This window comes from Ahaetulla prasina, chromosome 3 (assembly GCF_028640845.1).
Source record: "Ahaetulla prasina isolate Xishuangbanna chromosome 3, ASM2864084v1, whole genome shotgun sequence".
Taxonomy (NCBI): Eukaryota; Metazoa; Chordata; class Lepidosauria; order Squamata; family Colubridae; genus Ahaetulla; species Ahaetulla prasina.
Window position 1 is genome coordinate 184294760 of NC_080541.1, and position 18937 is coordinate 184313696.

The 18937-nt window shown below is 35.2% G+C and overlaps 1 protein-coding gene across 16 annotated transcripts in view; it reads left to right on the top strand.

Moving 5' to 3' along the window:
- The window catches only part of ANKS1A (ankyrin repeat and sterile alpha motif domain containing 1A), a 130609-nt gene that overhangs the window by 38742 nt on the left and 72930 nt on the right, over window positions 1-18937 (top strand). For 11 of the 16 annotated variants that reach the window (XM_058177549.1, XM_058177555.1, XM_058177547.1 and 8 more), the window contains 8 exons: window positions 3914-4070; window positions 5833-5895; window positions 11514-11810; window positions 13313-13388; window positions 13983-14084; window positions 15746-15838; window positions 16616-16809; window positions 18439-18522. In XM_058177549.1, coding sequence (XP_058033532.1) covers window positions 3914-4070; window positions 5833-5895; window positions 11514-11810; window positions 13313-13388; window positions 13983-14084; window positions 15746-15838; window positions 16616-16809; window positions 18439-18522 — 1066 coding nt within the window. The remainder of the gene's footprint in view (window positions 1-3913; window positions 4071-5832; window positions 5896-11513; window positions 11811-13312; window positions 13389-13982; window positions 14085-15745; window positions 15839-16615; window positions 16810-18438; window positions 18523-18937) is intronic. The other 5 variants (XM_058177551.1, XM_058177556.1, XM_058177562.1 and 2 more) reach the window with 1 other exon arrangement.

An 18937-nucleotide genomic window follows, 5' to 3' on the forward strand; every position in this document is an offset into this window, starting at 1 on the left:
GAAGCCTCTATTACAAACTCTGATGCCAGTCAGATATCCCCAATTTTAGATCTGTGCATCTTTCTCTGTCCTCCACTTCTTTCTCTTAAAATTTAATCTTTTGTCATCATCAGTCAGTACCTTAATTTCTCGTTTAATTGACTGTTCTGTCTTTTATGCCACTAGCTATCCTAGGCAATACTATGTGATCTGCATTCTCTGTAGCACCTCATTCAAATTCCTAATAAAGATGTTGAATATATAGCCGAGGCCTAAATCTTATAGCATCCCACTTAACTTTCACTGTGGTTCTTCTTAATGAATAGCAATTAACAAGCAGTTTTCAAGCCAGCAGTTTATTCATTTAATTATCCTTCTAGCCAGCCAACATGTAGCTAGTTTGCTAATCAGAACACTACGGCCTGTTTTAACAAATAATTTGCTGGAATCAGAAAATATATGGAACTGCTTTAGTATTTCTCAACTAAAAGTAATACTTTCCATCCCCAATATAGGAAAACAAAATTATTACACTTAATGTTGCATTTTAATGAAGTTTTCCTCTTTCATGGTTTTCATCTTTTTATAAATGTGTTCTTTAGGGTTTTTTTTAATTCAGCAGCAAATTATTTCTCTGGGAGTAAAGAGTACAGTACTTGCCTTTCACATCTATATTCTGTACTGGAGAGCTGTTATCAGTATGTTTCTTACATTGTCCTTACATTGATTAGAAAGTTGCTCTTTACTGCCATTTAGAGGCTACAAAAATTCTTTTTCTAGACAAATGAACAGACAATGCAGCTGTGAATTCTCTATGTCCGTTAGTAAACAGTAAGTTCAGTGTTTCATTTTCAGCATCTGTTAAGGGTTACCTCTCCTCCGCTTAACACTATAATTGGCTAAACTCAGACAGGTTCTTTTAGACATGCTACTCTTTTTTTTTTGTTTTTTTATCCGATTCTGTGCCCTCCCCAACACATTAGCAGTCTAGCAGAACAGGCTCTACAGCTGTTCACTTGCAGCTGTGCAATCAACATAATTTGCAGTTCATTTGCATCTTTGAGAAAGAATGAGCATTGGCTACTTACATGCTTTGATTTAAAAAAATAATTATCTTTGCTGATAATTTCTTTACACAGTTTGCTTCTACAAGTAAATACAAGTAAACAAAATATGCTGAAACAGTGAAATCAAAAGCTTTAACAAGGATAAACAAGGGCCATAGGCAAGTGTGCTATGAAGATTATGTAAAACATCTATTAAAGTGCCTCAAATCTTTCAGAGGTAGCGTCTGCCTGTGCTGGTCCTATGGAGATGACTGTGGCTTGGGCTTGTCCAGTTATTTGGGCTGAGTTTGATTTGATTACTCCCAAGGAAATGGACAGAGCCCTTAGATTGATGATTCTTTTACCTACATTGTTAGGTTCTATCCCTCCTGATTGGTCAAGGCATCCAGAGAGGTGACATGTAGCTAATCAGTGGTAAATGCTTTTTTATAATAGGGGGTGGTTCCATGTCCCCTAAAGGAGACAGTGGTTTGCCCCTTCTCAAGAAGTTACTATTGGAGAATTTTTTCTCAATCTCTAATGTTCCTTTTTGAGGGAGACTATTGAGGTGGTAAGTCTATAATTTCAAAGGACTGTAGAGGAAGCAACTTATCTGTTTCAATTTGGTTTCAGGCTGGGATACTTTACGGTACTGAGATCCAATTGATCACACTTGTGGATGACATCTGGTGGGCTTGGAATGGGGATGGTGTAACTATTTGACCTCTCATTGGTTTTTAGTACCATCAATCATAGCATCCTTCTGGACTCGCTGAGATGTTGGGAGTAGGAGATCTTGTTTTTTCAGTAGTTCTCCTTTCTCGAAGGAATGGTTCCAGTTGGTATGTGAGGAGGAGAGGTCTGTCTTTAGACCTCTGCTTTTAGAGTGCTACAGGGCTTAATTCTGTCTTCTATTTACTATCTTCATGAAACCTCTGTGGGAGATAATTGATTGCATATGTCAACCCCACTAGCTAGACCAAGTTAAAAAATCAACTCCAGAGCAAGGCTAAAATTACTTTTCTTGAAATTGGCTGTAATAACAGAATCATGCAACTCATCCTGCTAGTTCAATAATTTGGAGAGTTCTGTCTGAGCCATAATATTAAGATACTATCTATCTGTTGTAGATTGAAAATATGTCTCATACAGAGACAGCCCATTGCCTGGGTAGCAGATCATGCATATCTCCATCAAGATCATCTATTACTTTTTACAGCATGGGTCTCAGTTGTATATCTATGATCTGGACCATCCAAGTGGTGCTGGGGAAATGTCTTACCGGTACCTGGAAGCTGTAAAAGTCTGGCTGGAGAAGATCTGGCTTCAGCCCAACCCTGACAAGACTGAATGCCTGTAGTTTTTTATGGCTACCCCATATCTGTTGATTTGCCATCTTTAATTCTGGCTAAGGTTATACTTTCCTGGTCAAAGTTGGTATACATAGCCGGTCCACTTGGACTCAATGGTAGCCTGAACAGCAGGTGGCAACTGTAGCCCAGAGAGCCTTTGCATAATGTATTTTATGTGCCAGTTTAATCTTTTCTAGATCAGGAATCATTGCTTATGCCTTTGCTGCCTCCCATTTCCAATGTGTTCTACATGGGCTACCTTTTCAAGAGCATTTGAAAACTTCAGCTGGTCCAGAATACAATGGCAAGGGCACAAGGGACTGCACTGAAATAGCATCTCTGTAACACAGATGCTGCATGAGCTGCATTGGCTTCCAGTGGACTTCTGGTTGAATTTAAAATGCTGATTATCCTCTTTAAAGCTCTACATGGCATAAGGGCAAGTTACTTATGGGCTGCCTATCCCTAATGGTTTCTGTTCATCCCACTAAATCTGAGTCTTCTTGGTGAAACAGTCTTGCCAGATCAGGCTTTGGAATTGTGCTTTCTCTATCATGATGTCTGCCTTAAAGGAATAGCCTCCTCTTAGAGATATGGATGCTGTTGGTCTTAAGGAAAACAATCAAGACATGCCTCTAGAATTAGGATTATAATGAGGCTGGTATGATGTGTTTAATCTATGGATGTGAATCTTATTATGTCCTCATCTTATTATGTCTGTTTTGCTTTAATGGTTCTTAGTAATTGTATTTTTAGTCTTGTTCACCATCAAGAGTTCCTTTAGGTAGATGGGTAGCCATATTAATTTATTAAGAAAATAATCAAATAAACTGTATATCTAACTCATACTTGGGAAAAAATAATGTTCATTCTTGCAAATTAGATTTAAATACTTGTCTGCTTATAGATAGTTTGAAGAATAGAATAGAATAGAATAGAATAGTATTCTTTATTTGCCAAGTGTGATTGGACACACAGGGAATTTGTCTTCGGCACATAAGCTCTCTGTACATAAAAGCTATAAGTGATAAATCACAATCATAGTCTTCATAAAATACATTCATCAGAAATCTTAAGATACAACACTTAGTGATAGTCATAGGATACTAAATAAGCAGTCAACATAAATCATACTAGGAAAGTAAATAAAACAATATAAATCATAAAGATACAAGCAACAAAGCTATAGTCATAAGTAGAAAAGGAGATAGGTAATAGGAAAGATGAGAAGAAGAATAGTAATACAGTCTTACTAAATAGTTTGACAGTTCCTAATGCTTGACCCTAAGCCCGTTTATATAGATTCATTTCCTCAACTAGGTTGAAAGTTACCGCCCAGAGTAGATAGCAGCTTTATTTTCTTTTGGTGGATGAACAATAGGCTGTTTTCACTTTCCAGTTCTTAAGGAACCTTGGTGAATATTTGAATTTGGAAATGTTTTCCAAGTAGACCGTATACAAACTGATATTTTTTATTAATACATGTATCCAATTTACTATTTGATCTGAAATTTCATGGCATTATTCCGTCCTCAGGGATGTTGTGGAAGTTCTGTTGAGAAATGATGCATTAACGAATGTGGCTGACTGCAAAGGCTGTTATCCTCTCCATTTGGCAGCTTGGAAGGGAGATGCTGAAATAGTGAAACTGCTAATACACCAGGGACCCTCCCACACTAAAGTAAATGAGCAGGTCTGAATACCTTCCTCTTTTTGTGCTCTTAATGATTTTACGTTTGTTATATTGTTCCATAGGAGGGAGTGAATATAGCATCTACAAGAGTACATTTGTTGTTTGACATCTTGCTTGAGAAACAGCTAAAGGTTAAATACTATTATTGTTCAGCAAATTTGAAAAATTGTATCCTGAAAGCTGTATTTTTGGTTGATCAGATTGAGAACTGTAGAAATGAACAATGGCTAAATTGGTTCATATTCAATGGGAGGATTTTAACCATTATTCCTATACCCTACCTGCACCACGATTTTCTGGACAATTTGAAACTTGATGTAGTTGGTACATCAGTTTATTTTTGTGGTGAAGCAATTCTAAACAGCTTTATTCTCTTTTTGCCATATTTTGTAGTTAGCTTATACTGCTTTATTACTTACATTTAGTAAGCTAATCTTGTGCATCTAACTACAATACAGCTTTCAGACATTAATAATTAATTTACTAAAATGCTGTGCTCAAATGGAAGAAAAATAGTAATTGTTTCTGTTGTTTAAAATGCTGCCATTTGACTTGTATGATTAAAAACTTTCTTGTGTATAAATGTGGACATATACACCTCATAGTGCTAGTATTGATTTGGAGACCAGGTAAGCTCTTACAATATTCCTCCAAATTAAACTGGAACTGATATATGGAAAAATAGAAATAGTGGAAATACTAGTAAGTTTTCGCATGAAATTATTGCACTTGCATTTTTAGTTGTATGTATGCATTTATTTATTATGATGTCTACACTGCTGAATTCCTATTCCCAGAGGTCGAAGTAGCTTACAGAAAGCCAAAACAAAGGATCAAAAACTTATATCACATAAAACATTTAACAGACATTAAGTGACATCTATGGAGGTAGGCTTAACCTCCATGTCCACAAATGCATTTTCTAAAAAGTAAAGTTTTCAGAACCCTTTTGAATGTCAATAATATTGAGGAACACTGGATATCTAGCCGTAAGTTATATCACAGAAGGGGCATCATCAAGAATGAGCCCTCAGGGGTATCTTGTCTACATAACATTTTTCTTGTGGAAAGTAAAATTATTTAAAGCTATGTATTCAATTCTAATAGGAAGCATTATCCATATTACACTACTACTTTAGGCCAAATTGCATCCAAACTAGGACTGAACAACTTGTTCAGAGTTAAAGTTAAAATTCCATCTCTATAATAGACCCCTGACTGTGAGACTTATTACCTGTGTTAACAAGTAGCTTAACATAGTCTCTTACAAATATTCAAAGAAATTCCTTTGCTGACAAGTAATATCTTTTGTGATTGAATAGCCAAATGTACACATTCAAAAGTTTTTAATAATATTGTTTGCAAATCTTTTTTGTCAGATATTGTTTATTGTGCTTCTAAGAAACAACTTTGTCAATCATTTCAGTGTTAACATTTTAAATTTTATAATGCCATTTGCAATTCTTTAATAAATTGGATGGGGCCATATGAAAATGAAAGCTCTTGCAATCTATAGCTAGCATGAGGCCAAATATTTGTAAGATATCATAGTGAAGTGTTAAACAGAGAACTTAAGATTTTTAGTTGAGCTTTGCATGTTGATCAACTATTGACAGCTGGAATGGCTAGTTTAATTAATTGCTTTTCATTGGAATGAAATATTGTCATGTTCTATCATTTCTCCCCTTCAGAATCACTCACTGCTTTTTTACTATATCCTGCCATTTCATCATCGCATTTTCTTTTCCTCTCCTTTTTGTAGAATGCTCTTGAGATCAAAGAATTCAAAAAGTACGGCCCCTTTGACCCTTATATCAATGCCAAGGTGTGTACTTCGCTGACAGGATTTCACTATATCATTACTCCAAGTTGTATTTTTGTGCTTTCAGAAGCCTTGTCATCTAGTTCATTGATATTGCCTATTTGGGAATGGCCATTGGAGAACTGAAAATGCAATCTCTTTAATGTGAAATTTGTATTAAGCCATGTTTGATTTGGCTGGTTGGTAAAAGTTTACTTGATGCTTAACAAGGTCTACCAGTGTTTTTGACTTGGCAGATTTGGGTACTTGTTGATTCCCAAATCAATAAAAGCATTCAAAAATATAAATTCAAAACATTCTGGTATTGTTTCTCTATTTAATAAGAAAGGGAATAATACTGATTATGTTTATGGTATATTGCCCAAAAAAGGTATGCATTCTTAGCAATACTGAACTTCATTTTGCTAATAGTGATGATGCTACATAACACATAAGAGAACTATTTTTATTAGTGCTTGTATGAGGACAAAAATGCCTTTATTGTCTGTATGGATGTATTCATGTATCCATTTGTGTGAAAGTATGTACATTTTTTTTCTTATTTCACTCGTTCCTTTTTCACATCTGATTGTTTCTTTAACTGAATATGGCCTATTCTTCTACTTCTAGTAATCATAAGGAAAAAAACAGAAAAGCAAACTAAAAATACTGAAAATCTTAAATTACTTCACAGATAATCTAATCTAATATTTAGAAGTATCTTAAGTGATTCCTTGTTATAATGAATCTCAAAATATTTGTTGTAAATTATTATTTTAATTTTCAGACCATCAAATTGGAGCAGCTTAAATATTGATTTTTTTAAAATCTAAATCAAATTGGGCTCCATGGGTATGCTTTTAAATATATTAAGAGTATCAAATTGGAGATAAATAGGGTGAATTAGTTTAAATTACATGCTTTTATAGATTCAGACCACAGTGAATATACTCTGTAAATATAGGCTAAACATTAATGTTTGATATGGTAAATGATAGTCTGCATTGTACTAAGATTCATAACGTATAAGTTTTGGTGAGGATTGCAGCATCACTCTGCTTTTGTTCAGTTTTTCCTATATGTCTATGACAGTTTTTGGACATTAAGGATGTTTCAGAACTGTCTCTGTATTTTTGCGTCTAAAGTAGATCAACTCAATGGTGAATGCTGAAATTGAAATGCTTAGACATTTAAATCAGAAATTGAAATAATAGCAATAGCACTTAGACTTATATGCCACTTCACAGTGCTTTTTCAGCCCTCTCTAAGCAGTTTACAAAGTCAGCAAGCATATTGCCCCCAAGAATCTGGGTCCTCATTTTACTTACCTTGAAAGAATGGAAGGCTGAGTCAATCTTGAGCCTGGTGAGATTTGAATTGGCAAATTGCAGGCAACCTGCAGTCAGCAGAAATAGCCTGTAGTATTGCACTAACCACTTCACCACCATAGAATAATGTTTTTAAAATCATTGTAGAAAAATACCAATCTAAATAATTGATTCAATTGTTTTTTCTTTTTGATAATCATATATTTCTTTATTATAACAGTTGAAATATTTGCACCTAAACAAAGGACTATAATCACTTTTGTCATAATAGATTTTTATTGCAGAATGTGTACCTATATTTAGCCAGGAAATTTATGAAATTTGTGATTGCCTTGGCTATCTTTATACAAGTTAGAACATTAAGCAATATAATATACTTAAGTACCAAAACTGGAATCCAAAGAACTCTAAAAATAATTCTGTGTCTGAATAGATGTTTTTAAAAATTCCAAACTGTCATTTTTAATTTGTGTGGTGTTAAAAAATCTGTACCACAGATTAATAATAATAAGTCACTATCTCCTTGTGAATATACCTTAGATTTACAGAAACAAGAAAAGGTAGATACTCTTGATGATACATTTTTCCATTAAATGAAAAAGAATGTTTCTAGGAGTTACACATTTCTATAAATTATCACACACTATATGACCGATTTTTATACACCTCATGAAAAAATGTTACAATTATGATCCACAAAGCATTTGATCATTTAGCTAGAAAAGCAATCTTTAAGTGGTACCAAACTGACTAAATGAAGTTAAATTTTAATACAGTAATTATTTCAGACAAATGTCATTCTTGCCACATGTAGTTTTCCACCACTTTCTTTGCAGTACAGAGTTTATGGTGCTTTTCAAATGATTTCTTAGTTGGTTTTCTTCCTTTCTGGGTGGAAGCAAAAACATGATCTGTAAGCCATCAGTTTCTCTGAATATGAACTAAGTAGGTAATAAATCAAACCCTAAAATGCCAAAAGTACACAAAAATGCCCCTTGTTCTATTCTCTGTAATCTTTAGTAGAAACACCAGCAACAGCAAGGTGAACATGTACCAAAAAAGAGTGCATAACTCTGGCTTATTCATTGTTTTCCCTCTGGAAATCTGGAGAGCATTAATGTCTGTTTAAATAAAAGATACTTTAAATCTTAAAAAGGCTGAAGAGGAAAGTGAGATGAATGTGTTTCTACAAGGCTATTTGCTAAGCCTTTTGTAGCTTAGTATTATTTTTAATTAGTGAATACTATTAAAATCAAACGGTTTAAACTATTCCAGCCCTAAAAGCATATTTCTCTAAGCTCACTTGGAAGGCTAAACTGCATAGAAATGAAGATATAATAAAATGCGTTATTTTAAAAAATATTTCTGAGAGTTATGCTGATCTTCTCCATATAGTAGGTCAATGTTTCTCAATCTTGGCTTGAGGTGGTGTGGACTTCAACTCCCAGAATTCCCATGGCTGACGGGTATTCTGGACTAACTAGAAATTATGCTTTTTATTTCACGAAACATTTTTTTAAGTACTGCTAGACGTTTTTGTTGGGACCCAGTTTGGTACAGAGTTTCAGGCATCCATCAGGCTGGAAACTGGAGGAGTGCGAGTTGTCATCCCACCTTAGGGGTCAAGACCATCTGGAGATATTGGGCCAGTCATTTTCTATCAACCCTAGGAAGTAGGCAATGGCAAACCATTTCTAAAATCTTATGAACAAAACTGCTGGGACTTGTCCAGACAGTTGCCAGGAGTCAATCCTGACCCGAAGACTTGTGTCCACAAACACAGAGATTTTTGCCACTTCACAAAAAATTAGGGAAAATGCTTATGAATGTTTAGTTTGTGATGGCAGGCATTTCAGTATAGATGAGGAAATGATAGTTAAACAGTGGACTTTGACAAATTGTTAATTAGACATTTGTGCATTTTTTCCCAATTGAATTATATATGTACATTTATTTATAGTTAAGAGGTACTTTGACCTGTCAAAAGAAGCCCCACTATAAACCAGTTACTGAGATTAAATGTATGCATATTCAAAATGACAACTGTTTTTGAATACAAAATGCATAAAGGAATCATGATACATAAAAACATTGCATGATCATACATAAAAATTGTAAATATTTTTTCTAGAGTTAATGTAGTTAAAAATTTCCTCAATTTAAGTTGCTGCTTTATCTTTTCCCTCAACTATTTCTTCATAGAGTTTCTTTGGGTTTCTTTGCCAATTATGATTACGGTCTCAATTTTATGGGCTTCTTTTTAATATTTAGTGCTTTTACATACAATTTATTACTTTTCTACTGTACCAGTTGCAAATCAGGTATACTTTGGCAACTGTTAGTTTATATACCCATGAAAAGCATTCCTTAGTCTTCAAGATAAATGGATCAGTGAGCAAAAGAAGAGCTTTTTAAGCTGTGGACCACTATTTTTACTTTCAGATGATGCTACCATTTCTTTTCTCTTAAAAAATATAGAAATCAATTTCGGACATTTTCAAAAAGGCTTGCTTTTTAAAAATCTCAATTGGGTTGTAAGATTTTTGCATTAGTAGGCTAAAGCTTTTGAAAATCAGAGAACATTCTGGGCCATCCTCTTAATGAGTAGCAATTTCAACCTATTTTCTAATGAAGATTCTTCAAATTTAAGTTCTGTCAGATGTGCAGCTATTTGGATACACAGCTGGATTTGAACAGTTGCAGATTTCACTGGTTTTGAAAAGCGGCATCCAAACTTATTAGAATAGAATAAATAAAAATAATTGTTGCCACAAACTTGAAATCAAACCTGGGCTTTATAAGAGTTTGTAAAATTTTGCATCCAGGTGGTGTTGAGCAGCAAATTTAAATGTCTTGGTTAAAAGGCAAATGAGTGAGAGTTCAATGGCAACAGTAAGATATTAATCATACTAATCCTTTTTTTTTCTAAAAAGGCTAGCCTTGTTTCTCCCACAAGAAAAGCAGTGGTAGGCCTAGTTATTGCTGGGATAACAAAAGGTCAGGCAATACTAGGGCTGTATGTTAGACCGGAAAAAAAATCTTGGAAGATGACAGTGGCAAAATACATCTGTACTTTGGCCCAAACCCTGTATCTACATGTCCATAAAATTTGATTTTTGAGCTCAATTTAGCCAAGAACTATCTTTAGTCCAGTTGATGTTGTCTGTCCGTCCTCCAATGTTTTCTGATGTGATACATTATTTATAGTTTGTAATATAATGTGGCTAGAAGATACAATGGTTCTTCATTATCTTTCATTAAACCCTACATCTTAATTATAAATCCTGAACCATATGCTTTCCCCTCTATTCATGGTGAGATTCTCTGCATGCTGCTGAATGATGCATTACCTTATTTAGAATCACCTTCACTATAAATCTGTTTTTCCTTGGCAAATGTTTGGCTTGAATTGTTTCTTTGCCATCGTTGGAAGTGTCGTCCTCAATTTTTCAAATGTTTCTGCATGTCTGTCATTGTTCATAGTAACTTTCATTTGAACATTCCATGTTTACTTTTTATCAGTTGAAACATTTCTGGTGAAGCCAGGGTTTGTTTATGTACATTTAGCCATTATAATTACACAGAGAGACACACGCGCACACACACAGACACACACACACACAATTTAAATGTTTGAAGACACTAACAATTTTTGTGTTCATTTACATATCAGCTAGAATCTTAAAGTACTTAGGTTTATACCTAGGGTTTAACCCAATGCTATTTTATACTTCAATGACTTCCCGATATTACTTATGAAATCCAATTTCAAAAAAGCATCTGGTCACATAAAAGAGTTGTTTCTGGACAGATAATTAGTTTCCATGTTGATAATATTAGTCATAGTTTCCTGATAGTAGCGGCCTTTTGTATAAAATAAAAATTCAATAAAACAACATAGTGTCAGATTAATTAATAAAAGGTGAATTCCCCAGAGAGAAAGAACATAGTTATGAAATACTATATTTATTATCAAGTTGTTGGTTTGCAAAATGTAAGTTTGTAGACATTATAGTAACTTCTATTGAATGGATAAGTAATGCTTGGTGAGTTTTAAAAATGGAGAACATTATAGAACAGTAGAAGTAATAATCTCAAAATGCAGTAATAGATATTTTATCTTTTTTTTCTGTAGCAAATGTCTGAATGTGAACACATATAAATAACAGTGAGACCATGATGTACTCACTAAGCCACTGCATGCATAGTGGAAAAGAATTGGAACAGTTTTAATACATTTATGTTTAAAACAAATGTTCTGTTTATTATAATTGTCTCTAAACTCTAATGGTTTTTATATTTATGTAATCTTAGAATAACGACAATGAGACAGCATTGCACTGTGCAGCTCAGTATGGCCATACAGAAGTGGTGAAGGTTCTTCTGGAGGAGTTGACTGATCCTACTATGCGCAATAACAAGTTTGAGACTCCTCTTGATTTAGCTGCTCTCTATGGGAGACTAGAGGTTGTGAAGATGTTGCTTAATGCTCATCCCAATCTATTAAGTTGCAATACTAAGAAACACACTCCCTTACACCTGGCAGCTAGAAATGGCCATAAAGCTGTTGTTCGTGTTCTTCTGGAGGCTGGCATGGATAACAACTACCAGGTATTTGTTTAAATTTGAGTGTGCAAAGTTTCAAGATTAAAGTAATGTTTCAGGATCAGATTTAGTATCACAGCTCCCTGTTCAATAAGAACTTTTCTAATCACTGTTTTACTTCATCATATGTTTTAAAATCCCAATTATATGCTGCTCAGAACCGGCAAATTGAAGCAGCCTATAATCCCAACAAATACAAAGGATTGTTAAATAAGTTTATTTTGAATTCATGTTAAGTTTGAAATTTAATAGAGTTATGCTTTGAAATTGTTTCAAGTTTAACGGGATCTGTTTTACTCCAGAAATCCAGGTTTCTTCTAATTGTCAGCTAGAGAATTTGTGGTGCTTGAATCCTGTATTTTCAACTGGATATTGTAGAGTTGTTTTTTTGTTTCAAATTCAAAGGGAAATTCAGAGGGTTTTTTAATTAGTTGTAATTTATTATTGATTGATTATTAGACTGATCAGCCTATATTTTTAAAGAAGCTGGTTTTTAAATTGGAATAAACAACAACAAATACTACAGATAATTCTGCTGTTTTGCAAAGTGATCTCGACTATGTGTCTGAATGGTCATCTATTTGGCAACTTCAAATTTCGATCAATAAATACTCTGTCTTACATATTGATAAACGTAATCAGAATGTTAAGTATAAGCTATGTGGCATTGAACTAGCTGATGACCCTCATTTTGTCAAAGACCTAGGTGTACTTATCTCTGACGATCTAGGCTCCAAAGTTCACTGTAACAGCTTTGCTAAACATGCATTTAAGAGTTGTAAATTTAATTTTGCGCAGTTTTTTTTCTGCAAACATTGTTTTGCTAATTAGAGCTCATAAAACTTATGCTAGACCAATCTTAGAGTATTGTTCAACTGTTTGGAATCCCCACCATATAGCTCAAATCAGTACAATTGAGCAGGTTCAGTAGTATTTCACGAGAAAAGTCTTGCACTCTTCTGTACACAATAGAATTCCCTATGCTACTAGGCTTGAAATTCTCGATTTGGAGAACTTAGAACTGTGTCACTTGCAGTCAAATCTAGATATTGCATACAAAATTATATGCAGTAATGTTTTATCTGTAAATGACTTTTTTTGTTTTAATCACAATAATACGCGCACTAACAACTGCTTTAAACTCAACGTAAATCGTTCTAAACTTGACTGTAAAAAATATGATTTCTGTAATAGAGTTGTCAAAGTCTGGAATGCTCTACCTGATTCAGTTGTTTCAGCTACAAATTCTCACAGTTTCAGTCACAAACTGACTTCTGTGGACCTCATACTTAAATGGTCAGTAGAGGGAGCATGCATAAGTGCACTGACGTGCCTATGATCCCTGTCATTGTGTTTTTTTTAAATTCTTGTTCTCATTTTTGTTTGACAAATTCTAATAAACAAACAAACAAACAAATAAATAAGTAGCTTCTGTTTGTGAAGCAGCTACATGGACATACACTTTTATCATTTTCTGATGGCATTCTCAACCCATGATTGTTTTACAGACAGAAAAAGGCAGTGCTTTGCATGAAGCTGCTTTGTTTGGCAAAACAGATGTGGTGCAGATATTGCTAGCTGCAGGTGAGGATCTTTTTAACGTATTTTTGGATTTCCATTTTTGTTGGTGGTCTTACTGTTGTAAACATTCAGCAGGCTTAAGCATAGTTCTTGAGAATGAGCAACATAATTTAATTTGAATCTTTTACCCTCCTTTTTAAATTGCTCCTTCAAGCTAAAGCCTCATGAAATTTAATTATCAACTAGGAAAATTAACAAGAGTTAAGCAGGAATTGCTAGAACCTTTGATTTGATTTGGGGATCAGGAGGTTGTGTACTCCAAAAATGTATATTCATTTCCCTTCTGAAATTATTATTTGCTTTCACCACAATTGAATTGTAAGATATAATTTAAAATATATTTATTGTTTTATTATTTTAAGTATTCCTATTCTGCTTCATTTAAGTATAGGCTTATGTGCTTCTTATTAAAAAATACAATAAAATAAACTTGTCTTAAAATTATAATAAAATATAATTAAAAATAAAATTAATGAGCATAGCTGTAGGGCCAAAATGTCCATTTAGGAGGATGTTACATTTGTACCACATTTTGCTGTGTATATGCAACATTTCTGAATTACTGTGTATAACATCAAGTTTCTCTCTGTGTTGAAGGCATTGAGGTGAATATAAAGGATAACAGAGGTTTGACCGCTTTGGAGATTGTCCGAGAACTTCCTTCTCAAAAAAGCCAACAAATAGCAGCTCTCATTGAAGGTAAATAATTAAACATAAAAGAACAGAGGGCAAAAGTGGAGAAATAGGAAGCACACTAGCATCAGACACTAACAGCCATAAAATGTGTGAGTTATTTTTCAGTTAGGCAATTTCTAAAAGGCCTACATTGCTCAATTAACTACAATGTGGATACAAAGAAAACTAGATTGAGCAAAAAAGATATTTTCCCTTCTTTTTGTACTTCCTGAAAATATGGTATTAAGTTGATGGCTTCCTGGTTTTTACTCAATTTGATAATTGTCTCCTCAGCATTGTATTTTTATCCCATTTCAAATTAGTTATGGATGTAATGCATCCCTTGTTTATTTTAGAGATTTATAACCTCCAGGTCAGGCACTTTGAAAATCATCTCTATTGCAAGATGCACAATAGCATTAAGTAGGCAGAGGAAGAAAAGTAAAATAGAACCCATTTTCCAGCCATAAATTGCATATTAATGCATCCTTAATAGATGGGTTTTTAGATGGGGTCATTTTTAATGATGGACTAGTGAAAGAACAGTGCAAATGCATCGGGATTGGGATACAAAATTGGGAATCACACAGAGAAGGATCTTCCTTGTTGGCCATTTAATACTGTTGTGGAAGCAGCCTTCACTAACATTTGCATGAAGAAAAGAAGAAGTCTTTACACTTGGAGAGAGTACAGAGGACAGATTTAATATTTTATAAATCCATTGTCAGCGTGTCAAAAAGAGGTTAGCAGAAGTATTCCTCCTATTTCTTTCCCTTCCCCTGACAGAAGTTACAGCTGCTGCAGTGCCCCATCACCATTATAACTGAGGGCTGCTGCAAACCCCTTTCCCCCACTCACCTATCTCTCCCTCATCTCAGTGGCTCATTTGGTCCACTAACGCACATAAAACTGCCACAGCCCTGAAGGCCTCAGTCTGCTTCCTGCCTACTTCTTTTAATAACAGCAGAGTTGGAAGGGACCTTGGAGGCCTTCTAGTCCAACCCCTTGCCCAGGCAGGAAACCCTACACCATCTCAGACAGATGGTTGTCTTCTCCCACTCCACCATACTCAGGTCCACTTACCGTTGCCCTTTTGTGAAGCTACTGTCAGGTATGCCAAGCCAATGCGAGTCTCAGTCAGACAGCTAGTGAACATGTTGTTTCTGAAGGCTATAAAAGCCTTTCTAACCTTTAGAAACATCATGTTCACTAGGCTAGAAAGCTAGTGAACTTGATGTTTTTGAAGGGTAGGAAGAGGCTGGTGCATTTCCCATGATTGTTCTGAAGGCTATGATGACCTTCAGGCTATGAAGGTTCTAGCCTTCAGAAACATCCTGTTTCCTAACTGTCTGACTACACTTTCAAAATAGTTGCAGTGTGTTTCTATCCTTCAGAAATATTGTATTCCTGGCTAGAAAGCTGGCAAACATGATGTTTCTGAAAGGTAGAAAGGCCAGCCTTTCTGAGTTTCAGAAAAAATTGTGTTATCATTCTAGCCAAAAAGCTAGCAAGGACTACCTATATTCGCGAAATGACAATATTGTATTCTCCCATAGTAAATATGCAGAACGAATCCAAATATATGAAAAATACATTACTGTATTTTGTTTTTTAAGGCTTCAGGTAACAAATATCTTACATGGCACCTTATTTCTGTTGTTTCTTTACTCATTTTTTTTGTTCAGACTGTACAACAAGAAAGAATCTTGCAACAGCAGAAGAGAAGACATCGCCACCTTTAACTGCTTCTATTGAAACTTCAGTTCGAATACCTCAGGGTAAAATATGAAATTTATTAAATTATTTATTTAATAGTAATTTTATTCAAAATTACAGCTGGAACAACAAAAAACTAATATAAACTAAAACATAGTGCAGGGGGAAAAAAAGAAAATAGACAAGATAGAAAAGGAAGGAAAAATAAGAATATAGTAAAAAAATGAGATATAAAGAAATGATTTATGCTTTCCCCACAAGTATAAACAATTATCACCCTTTTCTTAAAATACAACAAATGTTCTCTTCTTCCTGTAGGTCAGCTCTTATCTACAATTGGTTCCTTAAAAAACTTGTCATTTCAATTCAGATAAACTCTTACTGTTGAGCAGACTTATATAGTACTGTTTCTACCTGAGCTAATTTGGATTATAAAGAACATTCTGGAATGGCTTCCCAATATTTCTACATCATCTCCTTCAAGAACTTAAAACAGATATTAAAAATAATGTGAAAGAAGATTTTTAAAAATCTAGCATATTTCATTGGTGATCTGTAGGGGTCAAGTACTAGTTCTCTCTCTATCCACATATTCCCTCATCAAAATAACTGCAGATGTGGACAAAGTATATTATGATTCCAGTTCCCAGGCCATATGCAAAGGTGATATATGAATTAGAAAGTTATGAAAATAATGAAATCCACCTTTTATGCCTCTGGCATTGTGGAAAGGAATGGTTGTAGTCAGGGTTTCAAAGAACAGAGTTTGTGAATAGGATCACTTCAGCTACTGAAAATGTATAGAACTGTTTCTGATCCAACATGTTTGCTTTCTTTAGGGAATGTGGAGAAAGCAGTGACAGACTTGATAACAGATGTTGATGGGAAGCCAGAAGAGTGTCCATATGAAGTACTGTACAATGCAACCTCCTGTCATTCTTTGGACAGCCTAGCCAGTGGAAGATCCTCAGACAGAGATTCAGTGAACAGGGAAGCTGAGATGACTGGTATTAAAGTGACAGCAGTGAGACCTGTATGTAGCCTGATGTGTATTATCTTTTTCTTTTTATGGAAAAAAGGCTGGGATATAAGAGCAGGCCTTCAAACTTGCAATAAGTTAATAGCCCAGTTGTACAGTAAAGGGACACATTGTAAACAGTTGTACATTGTAAAGGGACGCGGTGGCTCAGGGGCTAGGACGTTGAGCTTGTCGATCAAAAGGTCGGCAGCTCGGCGGTTCGAATCCCTAGTGCTGCTGTGTAATGGGGTGAGCTCCCGTTACTTATCCCAGCTTCTGCCAACCTAGCAGTTTCGAAAGCACGTAAAAATGCAAGTAGAAAAAATAGGGACCACTTTTGGTGGGAAGGTAACAGCGTTCTGTGCGCCTTTGGCGTTGAGTCATGCTGGCATATGACCACGGAGACGTCTTCGGACAGCACTGGCTCTTCGGCTTTGAAACGGAGATGAGCACCGCCCCCTATAGTCAGCAATGACTAGCACATATGTGTGAGGGGAACCTTTACCTTTACCTTACAGTTTGGAAGTTTGTTAAGGGCTTTGGTTACTGACTACCTAGAGGCCATATGCCCTGTTATGAAATTCTTGCAGGAATTATTCCAAGTTCACAATGTGATGGCTATTTGAATTTGGGTGAATTTCTACCACTGTATCTTTTGCTAGGGAATGTAGCTCAGTTTAACCATTCAGGAGCACGGGGAAAAAAAATCTTGTCTAGAATGTAACTTTCTTTTGAACATTTTTTTCATCCAGTTTTCTTCCGATTAAAAATCACTCTACCGTAATAATCCTGAATATTAGATTTGTTTGCGCTGCTTTACTATATTAATTGGCCAGCAAATCAGTTTGTCATAGAATTTATGCATTTAATCCAGCAGGGGGAGCTTGGAGGCTTTATAGGCTAATTAAAATAGCTTAAGTTAGCTTCTCTGAAAGCAGTCAGCTTTATTTAAAGGATCCACCAGAGTTGGTAAGAACAGTATTGGGTTTGAGCATACTATGGAGTTTTTATTGCACATTAAAATAAGGGTGATTGTAGTTTATTATAAATATACAAAGTTAAGCATGAATTTGTACATGCAGCCAAAAATATATGCAGATTTATTTTGAAGTTATCAGTGGTTGGCATTTACTAGATCAGAGATAGGAAAGCCAGTTAAGGCACTGAAGGAGTAGTGAGGAGATGCAGGGATTACTTTTCCCTTAGGGACAGAAGCCAGTTGGGTGACCTTGGGCTGCTCACCTCCTCTGAACAGAAATCAGTGTCAGAATATTTTTTTCTAAAGCTTTTATGGTTGCTCTATCAAGCACTGCCTACCAAGACTGTGAAATATTTGTTGAACAATAATTATGCCAATTTTGTTATTAGAGAAGTTGCGTACCAAATAGTTAGGACATCTGTGTGGCCCACAAAGTCCAAGGGAAGATAAGCGACAAAATGTACATAATGCAGGCTCTCCACTTTTGTATTTTATTATAATGTTGTATGTAAGAAGATAAGGCACAGTTTGTATCCTGAGGCCACATCACGTGTTTCATCATTTTGATGAAATCACTTGTTTGCTTTGTTGCAGTAAATACATGAAGGTTGCATCAAAAATGAATTTGAAATGAGGCATTGATGAGTATTTTTTCAAAATTACAGAGAGAGCGTCCACCACCTCCTGCAAAACCTCCCCCTGATGAAGAAGAAGAACATGAAGATAAAAAACATGATGCATCCTCAGTAGTAAGCATCCTTATGTGTCCTCCTTGATGTTATTGATGTGGAAGGAATATCAATACATTAATATATTTAGAGGGTAATGTAACATTTATTAAAAAAACATTTATTAGTAGCTCAGGGGCTAAGACAGCTGAGCTTGTCGATCGAAAGCAGTTCGGTGGTTCGAATCTCTAGTGCTGCCGTGTAACGGGGTGAGCTCCCGTTACTTGTCCCAGCTTCTGCCAACCTAGCAGTTTCGAAAGCACGTAAAAATGCAAGTAGAAAAAATAGGGACCATCTTTGGTGGGAAGGTAACGGCGTTCTGTGCGCCTTTGGCATTGAGTCATGCCGGCCACATGACCACGGAGACGTCTTCAGACAGCGCTGGCTCTTCGGCTTTGAAACAGAGATGAGCACCGCCCCCTAGAGTCGGCAGTGA